The 18,384-nt window shown below is 48.2% G+C and overlaps 2 gene segments (V, D, J or C); one reads left to right on the forward strand and one right to left on the reverse strand.

Moving 5' to 3' along the window:
• Window positions 1-3,549: 3,549 nt before the first annotated feature.
• LOC133219242 (immunoglobulin heavy variable 3-23-like) lies at window positions 3,550-4,599 on the reverse strand. The segment is given in 3 exon segments: window positions 3,550-3,614; window positions 4,089-4,403; window positions 4,540-4,599. Coding segments are annotated over 3 exon segments (426 nt in total).
• A 3,616-nt stretch (window positions 4,600-8,215) lies between these two features.
• LOC133219243 (immunoglobulin heavy variable 3-64D-like) lies at window positions 8,216-8,822 on the forward strand. The segment is given in 1 exon segment: window positions 8,216-8,822. A coding segment is annotated over 1 exon segment (600 nt).
• The last annotated feature ends 9,562 nt before the right edge of the window (window positions 8,823-18,384 follow it).

The raw sequence follows: 18,384 nt of genomic DNA on the forward strand, positions 1-18,384 counted from the left end.
GTTGTTTTGCTCCTAGCGTCGGCCGAAAAGGGGGGGTTTTACCCAAACCCGCCTGATTTCACCCCAAAACAGGGTTGTTTTTCACCCCGCAGCTGCTGTTTTTCACCCGTTCCGCTCCATCGCCTTCCATTTAAACGATTTTATGCAAAAACAACCCCAAAAAAAAGAGGAATTTGCCCAATTCTCGCTTCTCGTTTTTAGCTATTTTCGAAACCGAAAACAGGCGGTTTTGGGTGTAAAACAACCCAAAGCTGCACCTGCGGGGCCCAGCGCGGCCATTTTAGGGCTAAACCCCCCTTTTACAGGCAAAACCCAACTTTTAATCCTATTTCTTTATATTTTTACACCTTTTTTATCTTTGTGGCCAAAAAAGTGCAAAAATCGGGGTGGTTTTGTCTCGTTTGAGCACCGTTTTGGGGCAAAAAGCACGATTTTGGGGTTTAGTTCGAATTTCAAGCCCTGACATTAAAACATGCTCTTTTTTTACATCAATATTTAATATATTTCTGGTTTTCACCTCGTTTTACCCAAATTTCAGCATTTTCAAGCCTTTTTCTCCAATTCAACCTGATTTTGACCCATTTTTCTACATTATTCTTACCTAGTTCCTATTTCTCTCTATAAATTTTACCTATTTCCTATTTTCAACTATTATTCCGTCAATATTTCACACATTTTCTCTTTTCTGTCAATTTTCAAACCCTTTTCCATCAGTTTTAACCCGTTTCAATCAGTTTTAACCCATTTTCCATCAGTTTTAACCCATTTTCCATCAGTTTTAACCCATTTTCCATCTGTTTTGACCCTTTTCAATCAGTTTTAACCCGTTTTCAGTCAGTTTTAACCCGTTTTCAGTCAGTTTTAACCCGTTTTCAGTCAGTTTTAACCCATTTTCAACCAGTTTTACCTATTTCAATCAATCTTTATGTCCATTTTTTATCAATTTCAGATCCATTTTAATCTAGGTTTGATGTCCATTTTATACCCATTTTTCTACCTATTTTATCCTTTTTTTACCGAATTTTCCATTTTTTCACCCATTTTCCTGTTTTCCCTCTGTTTTTGTTCCGTTTCATCCATTTTCTACCGAATTTTCGACCCATTTCACCCCTTTTTCTCAATTTCCATCAGTTTGTGTAGTTTCACACATTTTAACCTATTTCATCGATTTTAACCCATTTTCCTACCTGTTTTCTATCTATTTTCATCTGTAGCCTTTATCTACCCGATTTTATATCAGTTTAAATCTCATTTTTACCTAATTTCCCCTTTTTTAACCTAAATTTTGACCCCGTTTTTGTCACTGCATTTCCACCTCTATTTAATCTACATCTAAATATATATTATATATTATATCATATGTATATTTCCCCATCATTAAAAATAACATTAAATCCATCAAACAGCCCCAAATTACCCAGAATTTGCCCTAAAACCCCTCCAATAACTTCATTTCGCCCCGATTTTGGGCAAGAATTGGGTTTTTTCGGGGGAAAATCGCCTGATTTGAGGATTTCCCCTTAAAACCTCACTTTGCTGCCCCAAAACTCCCAATTCCCTGTTAGAATCCGTTCAGAAATGCAATAAAACGATGGAAAATTCATTAATAAGCAGAAGAATGGGGAAATTTGGGTAAAAAGAGGGGAAAACTGGGATATAATTCATAATGGCCCCAAATCCCCCGTTTTAAAGCAAATCTGGGCTAAAAAAGGAGGGAGTGGGGCTTTAACAGCGAATTTACCCCCAAAACGACCCAAAAATGGAGAGATTGGCTCGTTTCTGATCAAAAATCTATCTATAATATGAATTTCTCCTTTTTCAACCAAATTCTGCCTTTTTGACCCCAAATTTCATTCCCCCCCCCCCAAAAAAACCACTAAAATCTGGGGGTTTGGGACATTTTTGCCAACAAATTGCCCTCAGTTCTGTTTTTTTTCCACAAAAAAAAGGAAATACCCTAAAAATAACCTTTTATGGCCCAAATCTGCCATTAAATCACCTCTGGATGAGTTTTCTCCCCAAAAAGACCCTAAAAATGGATTTTTTATCCTGTTTTTGACCTTTAAATCGCCTCCAAATCATTTTTTCTCCTAAAAAAAGACCTTAAAAGCGGATTTTTAGCCTGTTTTTGACCATTAAATCACCTCCAAATCATTTTTCTCCTAAAAAAGACCCTAAAAGTGGACTTTTTAGCCCATTTTTGACCATTAAATCACTTCCAAAACGGTTTTTCTCCTGAAAAAGACCCTAAAAATGGACTTTTTAGCCCATTTTTGACCCTTAAATCGTCTCCAAATTGATTTTTCACCTAAAAAACACTCCAAAATCGACATTTTTTACCCTAAATCTGCCACTGAATCACCTCCACATCAATTTTCCCTTCTTAAAACACCCCCAAAATGGCCATTTTCAGCCCAAAATGCCTATTTCCCGGCCAAAACCACCTCAAAACGGACTTTTTGGCCCCTCGAATCACCCTTTCCCTCCAAAAAACACCCAAAACCGGACTTTTTCACCCCAAAATGAACATTCCCCCCCCCCCCCGGGTGAAATTTGGGGTGAAAAAGGGCAAAATTGGTCAAACTGGGGTGGTGGGACGAGGACTTACCGGAGGAGACGGTGACGACGGTGCCCTGGCCCCAGGAGTCGATCCAACCAGCAGTACCCCAATGATAGGAAACCAGTGCCCCCCCAGACAAAAACCCCTCCCCTGCCTCATTTTGGGGCTAAAACCTCCATTTTAACCAATTCGGGCCGATTTTCACTAAAAAAAGACCAAAAAGAACGAAATTCCGGCTGTTCCGGATGCCAAAATCGTCAAATTTGGTCCAAAACGTGAGAATTTTATGGTGAATTTGAAGTTTTCCCACCTCATGCTCCAAAGAATCGAGATTTTAGTGGTTTTCCCCCTAAAAATTGGAATAAAAAGGTGAAATAAGCCCCAAAATGGGGGTAAAATCGATCGAAATAAGACAAAACTTCATATTTTTGGTCATGAGGCATAAATTAAACGGGGAAAAAAGGGCAAAATTTGGGGGGGGGAAAGGGCAAAAATGGGACAGTTAAGAGGATATTGGACGGAAAATTGGCCAAAATGTGGAAAATTGGCCAAAACTTGGAAAATAACCCTGAAATTAAGGCAGAAATGGGTTTAAACTGCAAGAAAATGACAATTTTGGGGTGAAAAAGGGGGGTGGGAGTGAAATATCAGCATTTTGGTGGTTAAAAGTGGCTAAAAAGGGGAAAAAGGGCAAAAAAGGCATGGGTTTGGTGGGGAATTAGAGAGGAAGGGGAGAAATTGGGTTTGATTTGGGGCAAAAAGGGGCAAAAATGGGCAAAAATTTGGGGCAAAAAGGGCCGATTTTTGTCATGGTGTGCACCACTGTGATTAGCACCAGCACCCCAACCAGTACCAGCACCCACAGTGGTACAGACTGGGACAATATCCCCCTCTATGGGGCCGAGCTCACCCTCAAGCGCATCCAAAGGGTCCAAAGCTGCCCAAAATGGGCAGAAAATGGGGTTTTTAGCCCCAAAATCCCTCTTGTTTTAGGTCCGGATGGAGGTTTTAACCCGTTTCTCCATCAGAAGCATGGGGAGGAGGAGGAGGGCATCTGGAAAGGGATGAAGATAAGGATTGAGGGGGGAAATGGGGATAAAATGGGGAAAATGGGGATAAAAGGTGGGGAAATGGGGATAAAAGGTGGGAAATGGGGATAAAAGATGGGAAATGGGGATAAAAGGGGGAAAATGGGGATAAAAGGTGGGAAATGGGGATAAAAGGGGGAAAATGGGGATAAAAGAGGGGAAATGGGGATAAAAGGTGGGGAAATGGGGATAAAAGGAGGGGAAATGGGGATAAAAGGAGGGGAAATGGGGATAAAAGGAGGGGAAATGGGGATAAAAGCTCCCCATCTCCACCCAATGGATCTTGAACCCCCTCCAATGGGTCTTGACCCCCCTCCAATGGGTCCCCATCATCACCCACTGCCCCCCCCACCCCATTTCCCCTCCCCCCCCCCCCCCCCCAGGCACCACGCTCCAGCACCCCCCCATTAATGCCGGGGCCCCCCGTACCCCATCCCCACCGTGCCCACCCTTCCCACAGTAGTAAGTGCCCGCATCCCGCTCCGTGAGCCCGCTCAGCCGCAGCGTGACCGTGCCATGGGGGTTGTCCCTGCTGATGGAGGCCCTGCCCCACACCCCTGCCCCATAGCCGGTGCCACCCCCATTGGGGTCAATGGTAGCGACCCATTGGAGCCCCCGCCCCGGTGCTTGGCGCATCCAAGCCATGGGGTGGGAGGGGAAGGGGAAGCCCGAGGCCTTGCACAGGAGCCTCATGGAGCCCCCGGGCCTTTGGAGGCCGCCGCCGCTCTCCTCCAGCGTCACGGCCGCCCGCAGGGCTGCGAAGGGACAAGGAGGAGGCATTGAGAACACGGGGACCAATCACAACCCCGCCCGCATCCCCGCGGACCAATCAGATCCCTGCCCGCATCCCCGCGGACCAATCGCAAGCCAGTCGCCGTCGATGGGTGTTACCTGGGATGGAGGCCAGCAGGAGGAGGAGGAGGATGGGGAAGGCCATGGTGGTGGTGGTGGTGGTGGTGATGGGGAGCACTGGTTATGAAGGGAATGGGGTTTGCATAGGGGGAGGGGGGGTTAAGAAAGGGGGCGGGGTTGTGGGGTAATGGGGTGGGATTAATGGGGGGGGTGATTAATCGTTTAATTACATGTGGGATTAATGGTGGATTAATTAATTGATTGATGGGGAAATAGGCATGGGGTTGATGGCACATTGATTAATCCATTAATTGGGATTGGAATCGATTGGGAAATAGGCATGGGGTTGATGGCACATTGATTAATCAATGAATTGGGACCGGGTATGGAAGTATCAATTCGTTAATTGATTAATTGGGAAATCCACATGGAATTAATGGTAGATTAATGGATTAACGGTGATAGCAGCGTGGAATTAATGGGAAATTAATTAATTAATGATTTGTGGTGTCCACACAGAACTAATGGCAGTTTAATTAATGAATTAATTAATTAATTGTGATTGTGATGTGGAATTAATTGCAGTTTAATTAGTTAATTAATCGTGATAGCAATATGGAGCCGATGGCAGATTAATTAATTAATTAATTGTGGTATCGACATGGGATTAATTGCAGTTTAATTAGTGAATTAATCGTGATAGCAATGTGGAGCCGACAGCAGATTAATTAATTAATTCATTATGCTATGGGCATGCAATTAATTGCAGATTCATTAATCGACTGTGATCACGACATGGAATCGATTGAGGGTGAATTAATTAATTGACAGTTATAACGCCAGGGAATTAATGGCATATTAATTAATTAATTAATTGATTACGATCTCGACGTTGAATTAACGGCAGATTAATTAATCGATTGAGATAGCAACAAGGGATTAATTGTGGATTCATTAATTAATTGTGATCTGGATGTGGGATTAATTGCCGATTAATTAATGGATTGTGCTATCGATGCGGTATTAATTGCGGATTAATTCATTAATTAATCACAACTCCTTAATCTAGCAATGATCAATCTAGCTATCAAACTAGCTATCAATTAATAGTGATTTATTCACCAGTTTTAATGGTTTAATGGGAATTTCAGGGAGTTTTGGGAAATGGGTCTTAATAAACTCCTAATTAATTAATTAATTAGATAATTTTATATATTGATTGATTCAGTATTTGTATTTTACAAAAATCCCTATGTTTGCCTCAAATATTTATACATTTAATTCGATCCTATATTGCTTTTTATCCCCTTAATCTATTTTTAATAACATAATTAATTAATTCCCGTTTATTAACCATTATTAAGACATACCAATTACTATTATTACCAACGTTTAATCATTATTAACAATGTTTAATGCTTAATAATACACGGTTGATTAATAGAAACTTCATGTATTTACACTCATTGAGCAGATACATTAATCCATTTCCTCTCATTAATTCTATTTATTAATCTATTTACACTCATTAATTAAATACATTATTTACTCTCATTAAATTCCCGATTAATTGATATCAATACTAATCCGATATTAATTTATATCTGACCCTTTGACACATGACATTTGAATCGCAGCTGTTTATGATTGCGATGCCTTTTATATGGGTCAATTAATTAATTAATTAATTAATTAATTAATTAATGGGGGCCCCATGGGGCTTCGTGGCAGCTGCTTCCTTCATTAAAGGACGAATGGGGAGGCCCCATGGGGCCCTATGGGGGGTGGTGTGGGTCACAACAAGCCTTAATATAGAGCCTGAGGCTGCCTTCGTTAATGCATTAATTAATAGGGACCCTTAATTGCAATCAGTGCAGGGCCCTCATCATGGACCCAAATCTAAATGAATTGACCCCAAATCTGCATCCATTGACCCAAATCTTCATCCATGGACCCAAATCTTCATGAATTGACCCAAATCTTCATGAATTGACCCAAATCTCCATCCATGGACCCAAATCTTCATCCTTTGACCCCAAATCTTCATCCATGGACCCAAATCTTCATCCATGGACCCAAATCTTCATCCATTGACCCAAATCTTCATCCTTTGACCCCAAATCTTCATCCATGGACCCAAATCTGCATCCATGGACCCAAATCTTCATCCATTGACCCAAATCTTCATGAATTGACCCAAATCTTCATCCATGGACCCAAATCTTCATGAATTGACCCCAAATCTTCATCCATGGACCCCAATCTCCATCCATGGACCCCAATCTCCATCCATGGACCCCAATCTCCATCCATGGACCCCAATCCTCATCCATGGACCCCAATCTCCATCCATGGACCCAAACCTCCATAGGTTTCCCCCAACCAGTCCCCATTGTCTCCCTATGGGCCCTTCCCCACATCCACAGAGCCACCCTCACCCCCAGGTAGGACCCGGACCCATTGATGGGGATGGGGACAGGAGGGTTGTGATTGATTGGTCCATGGGGATGCGGGCAGGGATCTGATTGGTCCGTGGGGATGCTGCTGCGGTTGTGATTGGGCCTCCAAAGGCCCGGGGGCTCCATGAGGCTCCTGTGCAAGGCCTCGGGCTTCCCCTTCGGCAACTACGGCATGGGATGGATGCGCCAAGCACCTGGGCAGGGGCTCGAGTACGTCGCTGGCATTAACAGCAATGGTGGTAGCACCTGGTATGGGGCACCATAACCACCATAACCAGTACCACCAGTACCACCAGTACCACCAGCACTCTTCCCACAGTAGTAAGTGCCCGTGTCCTGCTCCGTGAGGCCGCTCATCTGCAGCGTGACCGTGCCCTGGGGGTTGTCCCTGCTGATGCTGGCTCTGCCCCACACCCCTGCCCCATAGCCGGTGCCACCTCCATTGCTGTTAATGGTAGCGACCCATTGGAGCCCCTGCCCCGGTGCTTGGCGCATCCAGGCCATGGCGTAGGAGCCAAAGGGGAAGCCCAAATCCTCATCCATGGACCCCAATCTCCATCCATGGACCCCAATCTCCATCCATGGACCCCAATCTCCATCCATGGACCCCAATCTCCATCCATAGACCCCAATCTCCATCCATGGACCCCAATCCTCATCCATGGACCCCAATCCTCATCCATGGACCCCAATCCTCATCCATGGACCCCAATCTCCATCCATGGACCCCAATCTCCATCCATGGACCCCAATCCTCATCCATTGACCCCAATCTCCATCCATGGACCCAAACCTCCACAGGTTCCCCCCCAACAGCCCCCATTGGCTCCCTATGGGCCCTTCCCCACATCCACGGAGCCACCCTCCCCCCCAGGTAGGACCTGGACCCATTGATGATGATGGGGGTGGGATTGGTCTATGGTGATGCTGATGGGGATGGGGTTGGGGTTGGGATTGGTCCATGGGGATGCTGACGGGGTTGGGATTGGTCCATGCTGATGGGGATGGGGATGGGATTGGTCCATGTGGATGGGGATGGGGATGGGACTGGTCCATGGGGATGCTGATAGGGATGGGGATGGGATTGGTCCATGATGATGCTGATGCGGATGGGGATGGGATTGGTCCATGCTGATGGGGATGGGGATGGGATTGGTCCATGCTGATGGGGATGGGGATGGGATTGGTCCATGGGGATGCGGGCAGGGATCTGATTGGTCCGCGGGGATGCGGGCAGGGTTGTGATTGGTCCCCGTGCCCTCAATGCCTCCTCCTTGTCCCTTCGCAGCCCTGCGGGCGGCCGTGACGCTGGAGGAGAGCGGCGGCGGCCTCCAAAGGCCCGGGGGCTCCATGAGGCTCCTGTGCAAGGCCTCGGGCTTCCCCTTCGGCTCCTACGGCATGGGATGGATGCGCCAAGCACCGGGGCAGGGGCTCCAGTTCGTCGCTGGCATTAACAGCAATGGAGGTAGCACCTGGTACGCGCCATCGGTGAAGGGCAGAGCCAGCATCAGCAGGGACAACCCCCAGGGCACGGTCACGCTGCAGATGAGCGGCCTCACGGAGCAGGACACGGGCACTTACTACTGTGGGAAGAGTGCTGGTGGTGGTGCTGGTGGTACTGGTGGTACTGGTTATGGTGGTGCTGATGGTGTACACATAGCCAGCACCATAACCACCATAACCCCCATAACCATCAGAACCACCATAACCATCATAACCAGCACCATACCCACCATAACCAGCACCATAACCCCCATAACCATCATAATCACCATAATCAGCACCATAACCATCACCATAACCACCATAGGTTTAATTATCAACCGTAACATAGCAGGGATGGAGAATACATCGAATTATTAGCCTAATAATGCTAATTATTAGGCCTAATAGGATTAATTACTAGCCCTAATATGGCGGGGATGGGGGATGAATTTATTATAAGCCCTAATGTTTCTCTTTATTAGCCCTAATACAGCAAAAATGGGGGATAAATAGAATTATTAGCCTAATAAAGTCAATCATTAGGCTTAATAGGCTTAATCATTACCCCTAATATAGCGGGGATGGGGGACGAATTAACCATAGGCCATAATGCTCGTATTTATTAGCCCTAATACAGTGGTAATGAGGGATAAACGGAATTATTAGCCTAAAAATGTTAATTATTAGCCCTAATGGACTTAATTATTGGCGCTAATGGAGTGTGGGTGAGGGATAAATGTAATAACAACCCCTAATGGTTTTATTTATTGGCCCTACTACGGTGGGAATGGTGGATAAATCGAATCATTAGCCTAATACACTTAACTATTAGCCCTAATAGGCTTAATAATTAGCCCTAATTCAGTGGAGAACGAATGACAAGCCTAATAAAGTTAATTATTAGCCCTAATAGGCTTAATTATTGCCCCCAGTTTAGCGGGGTTGGGGGACGAATGTACTTGGGAACCAGATAAAGCCAATTATTAGCCCTAATAGGCTCAATAATCAGCCCTAATTCGGTGGGCATGGGGGATAAATCGCACCCTAAACCTAACGAACTCAATTATTAGCCCTAATGACCCCCGTTATTAGCTCTCAGTTAGGGGGCCGGGGGCCGTTATTAGCCCTAATAGACTCCATTATTAGCCCTAATGACCCCCATTAGCTCTCATTAGGCTGGGTTATTAGCCCTTAGATCCATTATTAGCCCTAATGACCCCCGTTATTAGCTCTCAGTTAGGGGGCCGGGGGCCGTTATTAGCCCTAATAGACTCCATTATTAGCCCTAATGACCCCCGTTATTAGCTCTCAGTTAGGGGGCCGGGGGCCGTTATTAGCCCTAATAGACTCCATTATTAGCCCTAATGACCCCCGTTATTAGCTCTCAGTTAGGGGGCCGGGGGCCATTATTAGCCCTAATAGACTCCATTATTAGCCCTAATGACCCCCGTTATTAGCTCTCAGTTAGGGGGCCGGGGGCCGTTATTAGCCCTAATAGACTCCATTATTAGCCCTAATGACCCCCGTTATTAGCTCTCAGTTAGGGGGCTGGGGGCCGTTATTAGCCCTAATAGACTCCATTATTAGCCCTAATGACCCCCGTTATTAGCTCTCAGTTAGGGGGCCGGGGGCCGTTATTAGCCCTAATAGACTCCATTATTAGCCCTAATGGGGGGGTTCACGCTTGTCCTGCCCCCGAAACTCAGGTGCCGAGAGCAGGTGCTGGGACCAAGGGGCCGAAAGCCGCAGCCGGGGCCTATTTTTGGGCTGAAAAAGGCCCTTTTTGGGGTTTCGGGGCCCTTCGTGGTTAATTTTGGCAGCAGCAGCTGCGCGGGAAAACCCCAAAACGGGCGGGTTTGGCCCCAAAAAGGGGCCGGCGCGGACGGGACCGTCGCTCCTGGGTGATCGCTATTAGCGCTATTAATTGGGCTCGATTAATGCTAATAATTGCCATAAATCGACGGGGTTTTGTTGATTATTAACGGTATTAATTGCTGTTTTTCGCTTTATTTGATGGGAATCGCTGTTTTTTAGGGGTAATACTCACCAATTCGCCGGATTTAGACCCATTATCCGGTCCTCCTATGACCCCGCTCCTTTATTCCCTATTCTTTTAGCGTATTAATCTATTATTTCTACTTATTAGCCGATTATTTGGGTACGAAAATAACTATTATTAGCTCCATTAGTCTCTTTTCTTGCTCTTATTCTGGTTTTAGTATTAATATTAGCATCGGTATTAGTGTTTGCGTTATTAGTACCGTTTATTAGCATTATTATCGTTAACAGTGTTAAATAATTGTTTAATTACCATTAATCTCCCTGTTTTATCGCGATATTTTCATTAATAGCACTAAAACAATGATATATCGTTATTTTATCAATAATAAAGATTATTATTATTATAATATTAGAAATAACGGGGTTTACATGAGGAATTAACAGGTTTCTATTAGAAATGATTCGTTTCTATTGTACATCATTAGGTTTCTATTAATTATTAGAAGCACTTATTAGCGTTAGAAAGCGATCTCGCTTTATTAATGGGAATTAATGAGGAGGAATTGCCCTTTATGGCGATTCTTAGAAGGAAAATGCCTGCATTATTGGCGTTTATTCGCTATTTTATAGGTGTGTTAGGCGTTTATTAGCTGGAATTTTATCATTATTTACCGTTAAAATGGAGGGGGGGGGCTGTGGGGAGCGGCGCTCGGCTCGCCTCACAAAATGGCGCCTTAATCTGCCTAGCAACGCGCTCCGATTGGCTGCGGGGCGCGGCGAGGGGCGTGGCCTCGGCGGGGAAGCCGGAAGAGCCTCCCCTCCCTCCTCCCCGTCTCCTTGGCAACCGCGCCGTCGCCCGTGGCAACCGCGGGGCTCGCCCTTAGCGACGCCGCCATTTCCCTTAGCAACGGGCTCCGGGTGGGCGTGAGGTGAGGGGGGACGGGGGTTTGGGGGGGTTCGTGAGGGGGGAAGATGGGGTTGGGGGGGGGTCCCGGCCTCACTTGGGGGGTCCTAGGACTCACTTGGGGGTCGTAGGCCTCATTTGGGGGGGGTAGGCCCAGGTAGGCCGCGGGGTTGTGGGGGGGGCCGCGGTCCTTTGGGGTCTATGGGGGGGGGTTAAGAGGATGTTGGGGTCACCCCGTTTACCTCACGCCTTGCTTTAGGTGCTCTAAAGAAGCCCCGATTGAGAGAGACGCCCCCCCCCCCGTCATTAAGGTAAGAAAGGTGCCCCAAAAATAAGGGGTTTGAACCCAAAAGGGAGGGATTTACGTCAAAAGCGAGGGATTTATCGCCCCGAATTGTGGTTTTCAGCCCCAAAATGGGGGGGTAACCCCCCGAAATAAGCTTGGTTGTGGCTGTTGTTTGATTAACACCCCCCCCCCCAAGGGTTGAACCCACCCAAATCAGGATAACCAGCCCCAAAATAAGGGTAAAAGTATCCAAAAGAGGTGGTTTAGCCCCAAAAATGAAGGCCAAATGATGAAAAAACCCTCAAAACCCTCAGGTTTTACCTTAAAAGGGTTTAAGGCCCCAAACCAGGGATTTAATGCCCTAAAACAGGGAATTTAGGCCCCAAAATAAGGGGTTTGTGCCCCAAAATAAGGGGTTTGTGCCCTAAAATAGGGACTAAAGCACCCAAAACAAAAGAGGTGCCCCCCAAATATAAAGATACCACCCCAAAAAATCAGCTCCCCTCAAGAAAATGGCTATAAATGCTTAAAATAGGCCTAAAAAGCCCCCAAAATAGGTGTTTTGACCCCAAATTGGGTTTAAAACTCCCAAAATAGGGGTTTTTACAACAAAATACGGATTTAAACCCCCCAAAATAGGGATTTGAACCCCCAAATGGGGTTTTAAACCCACCAAAAGAGGGTTTTTAACCCCAAATCAGGGTTTTTAAACCCCCAAATTGAGATTTAACCCCCAAAATAGAGATTTAAACACCCCCAAAATAGGGTTTTTAACCCAGAAATAGGGGTTTAAACCCCCAAAGTAGGCCTTGCACCCCAAAATAGGGATTTTAATCCCCAAAATACGGTTTTTAACCCCAAAAGAGAGATTTAAACCCCTAAAATAGGGATTTGAACCACCCCAAAAGGGTTTTTAACCCCCAAAATAGGGATTTTAACCCCCAAAAAAGGGTATTAAACCCCCAAAATAGGGATTTAAACCCCCAAAATAGCGATTTAAACCCACAAAATAGGGTTTTTATCCCCCAAATAGGGGTTTTAACCCAAAAATAGGGATTTAAACTCCCCAAAATGGGTTTTAAACCCCCAAAATAGTGATTTAAACCCACAAAAATGGGATTTAAACCCCCAAAATAGGGATTTAAACCCCCAAAATAGGGATTTAAACCTCCCCAAATAGGGTTTTTATCCCCAAAATAGGGGTTTTATCCCCAAAATAGGGGTTGAAACCCCCCGAAAATGAGACTAATTCCCCCCAAAACGGTATTTAAGCCCCCAAAGAAGTTGCTATTCCCCTAAAATAAGTAAAACAAGGATAAATCAGCCTCAAATAAGGACAAATCACCCTAAAATAAGGCTGAATAAACCTAAAATAAAGATCTACACACCTAAAATAAGGATAAATGCCCCCAAAATTCATTTAAAACCCCCAAAAGAAGCTTATTCACCCCAAAACTGCAAGTTTAATACCCCGGAAGTGGGTTTAAATCTCCCAAAATGATGTTTCTTACCCCAAAACCCCCTTTAGACCCCCCCAAAACCCCTTTTCCCCCCATTTTCACCCCAAAACTCCCCCTCCCCTTAATGACGTCATCATAGGGGGGGCTCCCCCCCCCTTTACATCCGCCTAGGTCCCCTCCTCTTCCTCCTATGGGGTGGGGGGGGGCACCCAGGGGACCCCCATAGGAATGGCTGAGCCTGGAGGTGGGACCCCCCCTTATCCATCCCTTTTGGGGGGGGGGAAGGTCGTTTTGGGGTGAAAAAGGGGGATTTTGGGGCTGGAAATGGGGATTTGAGTGGAGAAATGTGGATTTGGGGGTTGATGGTCGTTTTGGGGTGAAAAAGGGGGAGTTTGGGGCTGGACATGTCGTTTGGGGTGAAAAATGAGGATTTTGGGGGGGAAACGTTGTTTTTGGGGGTGTAATAGTGATTTGGCTGTGAAACGATGCTTTTTTGTGGGGAAAATGGTGATTTTGGGGGGAAAACTGTGATTTTGGGGGGTTAATGGTGATTTTTGAGGTGAAAAAAGGTGATTTTGGGGCTTAGTGGTGCTTTGGGGGCAGTGATGTTGATTTGGGGCGAAAAACAGGGATTTTGGGGGTTAATGGTGGTTTTTGTGGGGGAAAAGGTGATTTTGGAGTGGAAAATGTCAGTTTTTTTGGGGGGGATAATTGTGGTTTTGGTGATTTTGGGCCTAAACCCCCTAGTTTTGGGCCTAAACCACCTAATTTCGGGGTCAAACAACTGCTTTTTGGAGTTGAAACCTTAATGTGGGGGGTAACCCCCCTGATTTTGGGCTTAAACCCCCTAATTTTGGGCCTAAACCCCCTAATTTTGGGTCTAAACCCCCTACTTTTGGGCTTAAACCACCTAATTTTGGGGTCAAACAACTGCTTCTTGGGGTGGAAACCTTAATTTTGGGTCTAAACCCTCTACTTTTGGGCCTAAACCACCTACTTTTGGGCCTAAACCACCTAATTTCGGGTATAAACCACCTAAATTTGGGCCTAAACCACCTAAATTTGGGCCTAAACCCCCTACTTTTGGGCTTAAACCACCTAATTTTGGGGTCAAACAACTGCTTCTTGGGGTGGAAACCTTAATTTTGGGTCTAAACCCTCTACTTTTGGGCCTAAACCACCTACTTTTGGGCCTAAACCACCTAATTTCGGGTATAAACCACCTAAATTTGGGCCTAAACCACCTAAATTTGGGCCTAAACCCCCTACTTTTGGGCTTAAACCACCTAATTTTGGGGTCAAACAACTGCTTCTTGGGGTGGAAACCTTAATTTTGGGTCTAAACCCTCTACTTTTGGGCCTAAACCACCTACTTTTGGGCCTAAACCACCTAATTTCGGGTATAAACCACCTAAATTTGGGCCTAACCCCCCTCCTTTCCTGTCTCCCCCATCCCATTCCCCCCCCCCCATGCTCCCAGCTCCCCCCCCCACCATGGACTCGGACCCACAGCGCCCGCCCCACAGCCCCCCCCACCCCTTGCCCTCCCCATTGAACCTGCCCTTGATCCTGGAGGAGCTCCGCGTCCTGCAGCAGCGCCAGCTCCACCAGCTCCAGCTCACCGAGGACATCTCCCGCCAGCTCCTCCTCCTGGGCACCCTGCACGCCCTGCCCCACAAGGCCCCCTTCCTGCCCCACCGCTGCCCCATAGCCCACAGCCGCTGCGCCCCGTCCCGCGCCGCTGGCAAGGGTCAGCGACAGCGCCCCACGCTTGTGGGGCTGGGGCCGCTGCCTGCGCAGCACGGGGGGCGGGGGGGACTGGGGGGGGGGGTGGGGAAGGGGGCGGAGGGGAATGGGGGCAACCAAGTGCTCAATGGGGGCAACCAAGTCAATGGGGGCAACCAAGCGCTCAATGGGGGCAACCAAGTCAATGGGGCCAAGCAAGTCAATAGGAGCAACCAGCCACTCAATGGGGGCAACCAAGCGCTCAATGGGGGCAACCAAGTCAATGTGAGCAACCAACCGCTCAATGGGGGCAACCAACTGCTCAACAGAGGCAACCAAGTCAATGGGAGCAACCAATCACTCCATGGGGGCAAGCAAGTCAATGTGGGCAACCAAGCACTCAATAGGGGCAACCAAGTCAATAGGAGCAACCAGCCACTCCATGTGGGCAACCAAGTCAATGGGAGCGACCAGCAACTCAATGGGGGCAACCAAGTCAATAGGAGCAGCCAATCACTCCATGGGGGCAACCAAGTCAATGGGGGCAAGCAAGTCAATAGGAGCACCCAGCCACTCAATGGGGGCAACCAAGTCAATGGGGGCAACCAACCACTCCATGGGGGCAACCAAGTCAACGGGGGCAACCAACCACTCCATGGGGGCAACCAAGTCAACAGGAGCAACCAATCACTCAATGGGGGCAACCAAGTCAACGGGGGCAACCAAGTCAATGTGGGCAACCAGCCACTCAATGGGGGCAACCAAGTCAATAGGAGCAACCAAGTCAACAGGGGCAACCAACCACTCAGTGGGGGCCACCAAGTCAGTGGGAGCAACCAAGTCAATGGAGGCAACCAACAGGTCAATGGAGGCAACCAAGTCAATGGGAGCAACCAAGTCAATAGGAGCAACCAACAGGCCAATGGGGGCAACCAGCCACTCAATGGGGGCAACCAAGTCAATGGAGGCAACCAAGCGCTCAATGGGGGCAGCCAAGTCAATGGAGGCAACCAACCGCTCAATGGGGGCAACCAAGTCAATGGAGGCAACCAACCGCTCAATGGGGGCAACCAAGTCAACAGGAGCAACCAACCGCTCAATGAAGGCAACCTAATCAACGGGGGCAACCAACATGTCAGTGTGGGCAACCAACCACTCAATGGGGGCAACCAAGTCAATGGGGGCAACCAACAGGTCAATGGAGGCAAGCAAGTCAATGGGGGCAACCAAGAGGTGACCGTGGCCCCTCACCGTGGCATTGTGGCTGCTCAAGAGGTCAATGGGAGCCCCCAGGAAGTGAAGGTGGGTGCCCAGCATCATGGTGGGGCCGGCCATGGCCATGGGGGCACCCAACTGGGCAACGTGGGCAAGCAACAAGGCAATGGGGACAGCCAGCAAGTCAATGGGAGCAGCCAGCAAGTCAATGGGAGCACCCAAGAGGTCAACATGGACACCCAGCAAGTCAATGGGAGCACCCAGCAGGTCAATGGGAGCCCCATTCAAGTCAATGGGAGCACCCAGCAAGTCAATGGGAGCCCCATTCAAGTCAATGGGAGCACCCATCAAGTCAATGGGAGCACCCAGCAGGTCAATGGGAGCACCCAAGAGGTCAACATGGACACCCAGCAAGTCAATGGGAGCACCCAACAGGTCAATGGGAGCACCCAACAAGTCAATGGGAGACCCATTCAAGTCAATGGAAGCACCCATCAAGTCAATATGGACACCCAACAAGTCAACCCAAGCACCCATGAGGTCAATGGGGGAGCCCCAGTCAATGGGGGCACCCATCAAGTCAATGGGAACCCCATTCCAGTCAACGGGAACCCCATTCCAGTCAATGGGAGCCCCATTCAAGTCAACGAGAGCACCCATCAAGTCAATGGGAGCACCCATGAGGTCAATGGGAGCCCCATTCAAGCCAATGGGAGCCCCATTCCAGTCAATGGGAGCACCCAACAAGCCAATGGGAGCACCCAAGTCAATGGGAGCACCCATCAAGCCAATGGGAGCCCCATTCAAGCCAATGGGAGCCCCATTCAAGTCAACGGGAGCCCCATTCAAGCCAATGGGAGCCCCATTCAACCCAATGGGAGCCCCATTCAACCCAATGGGAGCCCCATTCCAGCCAATGGGATCCCCATTCAACCCAATGGGAGCCCCATTCCAGCCAATGGGAGCCCCCCCCTCACCCTCGCCGCCTTCCCCAAGCTGCGGCTGCTGTCGGGGGCCAATGGGTGCAAGGGGGGCCCTGCCCCCACCCCATCATGGCCGCTCTTCCTCCCCTCCCCCCCCCCATCATCATCCCCATTGACGTCAATGGGAGCCCAATGGCAGCCGTGGGGGGGGCCCCCCCCCGCCCCCTGCCCCCCTCTGGGCCCGGAGAGGGGGGAGGGGCAGGAGGCACCAGGAGGAGGAGGAGGAAGGGAGGAGGAAGGGGAGGTAAGAGGGGGATGGGGGAGGGGAAGGGGGGTGGGGGGGGATTGGGGGGAAAAAATTGGGGTAAATTTGGGGGATTTGGGTGGGATTTGAGTGGAATTTGGGGGAAATTTGGGTGGGAATTGGGGGAAATTGGGGGAAATCGGAAATTTGGGGAATTTGGGGTGGATTTGGGGAAAATTGGGGAAATTTGGGGGAAATTTGGGTGGGTTTTGAGTGGTATTTGGGGGAAATATGGGTGGGATTTGGGGGAAATTTGGGGAAAATTGGGGGAAATTTGGATGGGATTTGAGTGGAGTTTGGGGGAAATTTGGGGGAAATATGGGTGGGATTTTGGGGAAAATTGGGGGGAAATTTGGGGGAAATTCGGGTGGAAATCTAAGGGAAATTGGGGAAATTGTGGGGAATTGGAGGGAATTTCGGGAAAATTGTGGGGAAAATGAAGGAATTTGGGTGGAAATTGGGAAAAAACTGGGAAAATGGTGAAATTTCGGGAAAATCCCTTGGGAATAAAGGGAAAAGGGGGGGCAATGGGGGGAAACTGAGGCACAGCAGCACTGACCCCCCCCTTCCTCTCCCCACAGGCCCCAATGGAGCAGGACCCCCCCATGGATGTGGAAGGGGACCAGTAGGACAATGGGGGGTGATGGAGACCCCCCTGCACCCCATCCCCCCCCCCATAACCATAGATTAGGCCATTAAAGCCATTAAACAGCCCCTCCCCCCCCGCTGGGCTTATTTTGGGGGTGGGGGGGGGCTTCTCAGGGTACAAAATGGCGGCCGTTGCCACGGAGACGATGCGCAAGATGGCGGCGGTTGCTATGGAGATAGTGGATAACATTCAAGATGGCGGCGGTCGCTATGGAGATCTAGGTAGCATTCAAGATGGCGGCGGTCGCTATGGAGATGGGGGATAACATTCAAGATGGCGGCGGTCGCTATGGAGATCTATGTAGCATTCAAGACGGCGGCGGTCGCTATGGAGATAGTGGATAACATTCAAGATGGCGGCGGTCGCTATAGAGATCTAGGCAGCATTCAAGATGGCGGCGGTCGCTATGGAGCTCTAGATAGCATTCAAGATGGCGGCGGTTGGTATGGAGACAGGCGATAACATTCAAGATG

This window comes from Neopsephotus bourkii, unplaced genomic scaffold (assembly GCF_033783945.1).
Source record: "Neopsephotus bourkii isolate Nb327-2 ecotype Australia unplaced genomic scaffold, CSIRO-AGI_Nbou_v1 NB_1332, whole genome shotgun sequence".
Classification (NCBI taxonomy): Eukaryota; Metazoa; Chordata; class Aves; order Psittaciformes; family Psittacidae; genus Neopsephotus; species Neopsephotus bourkii.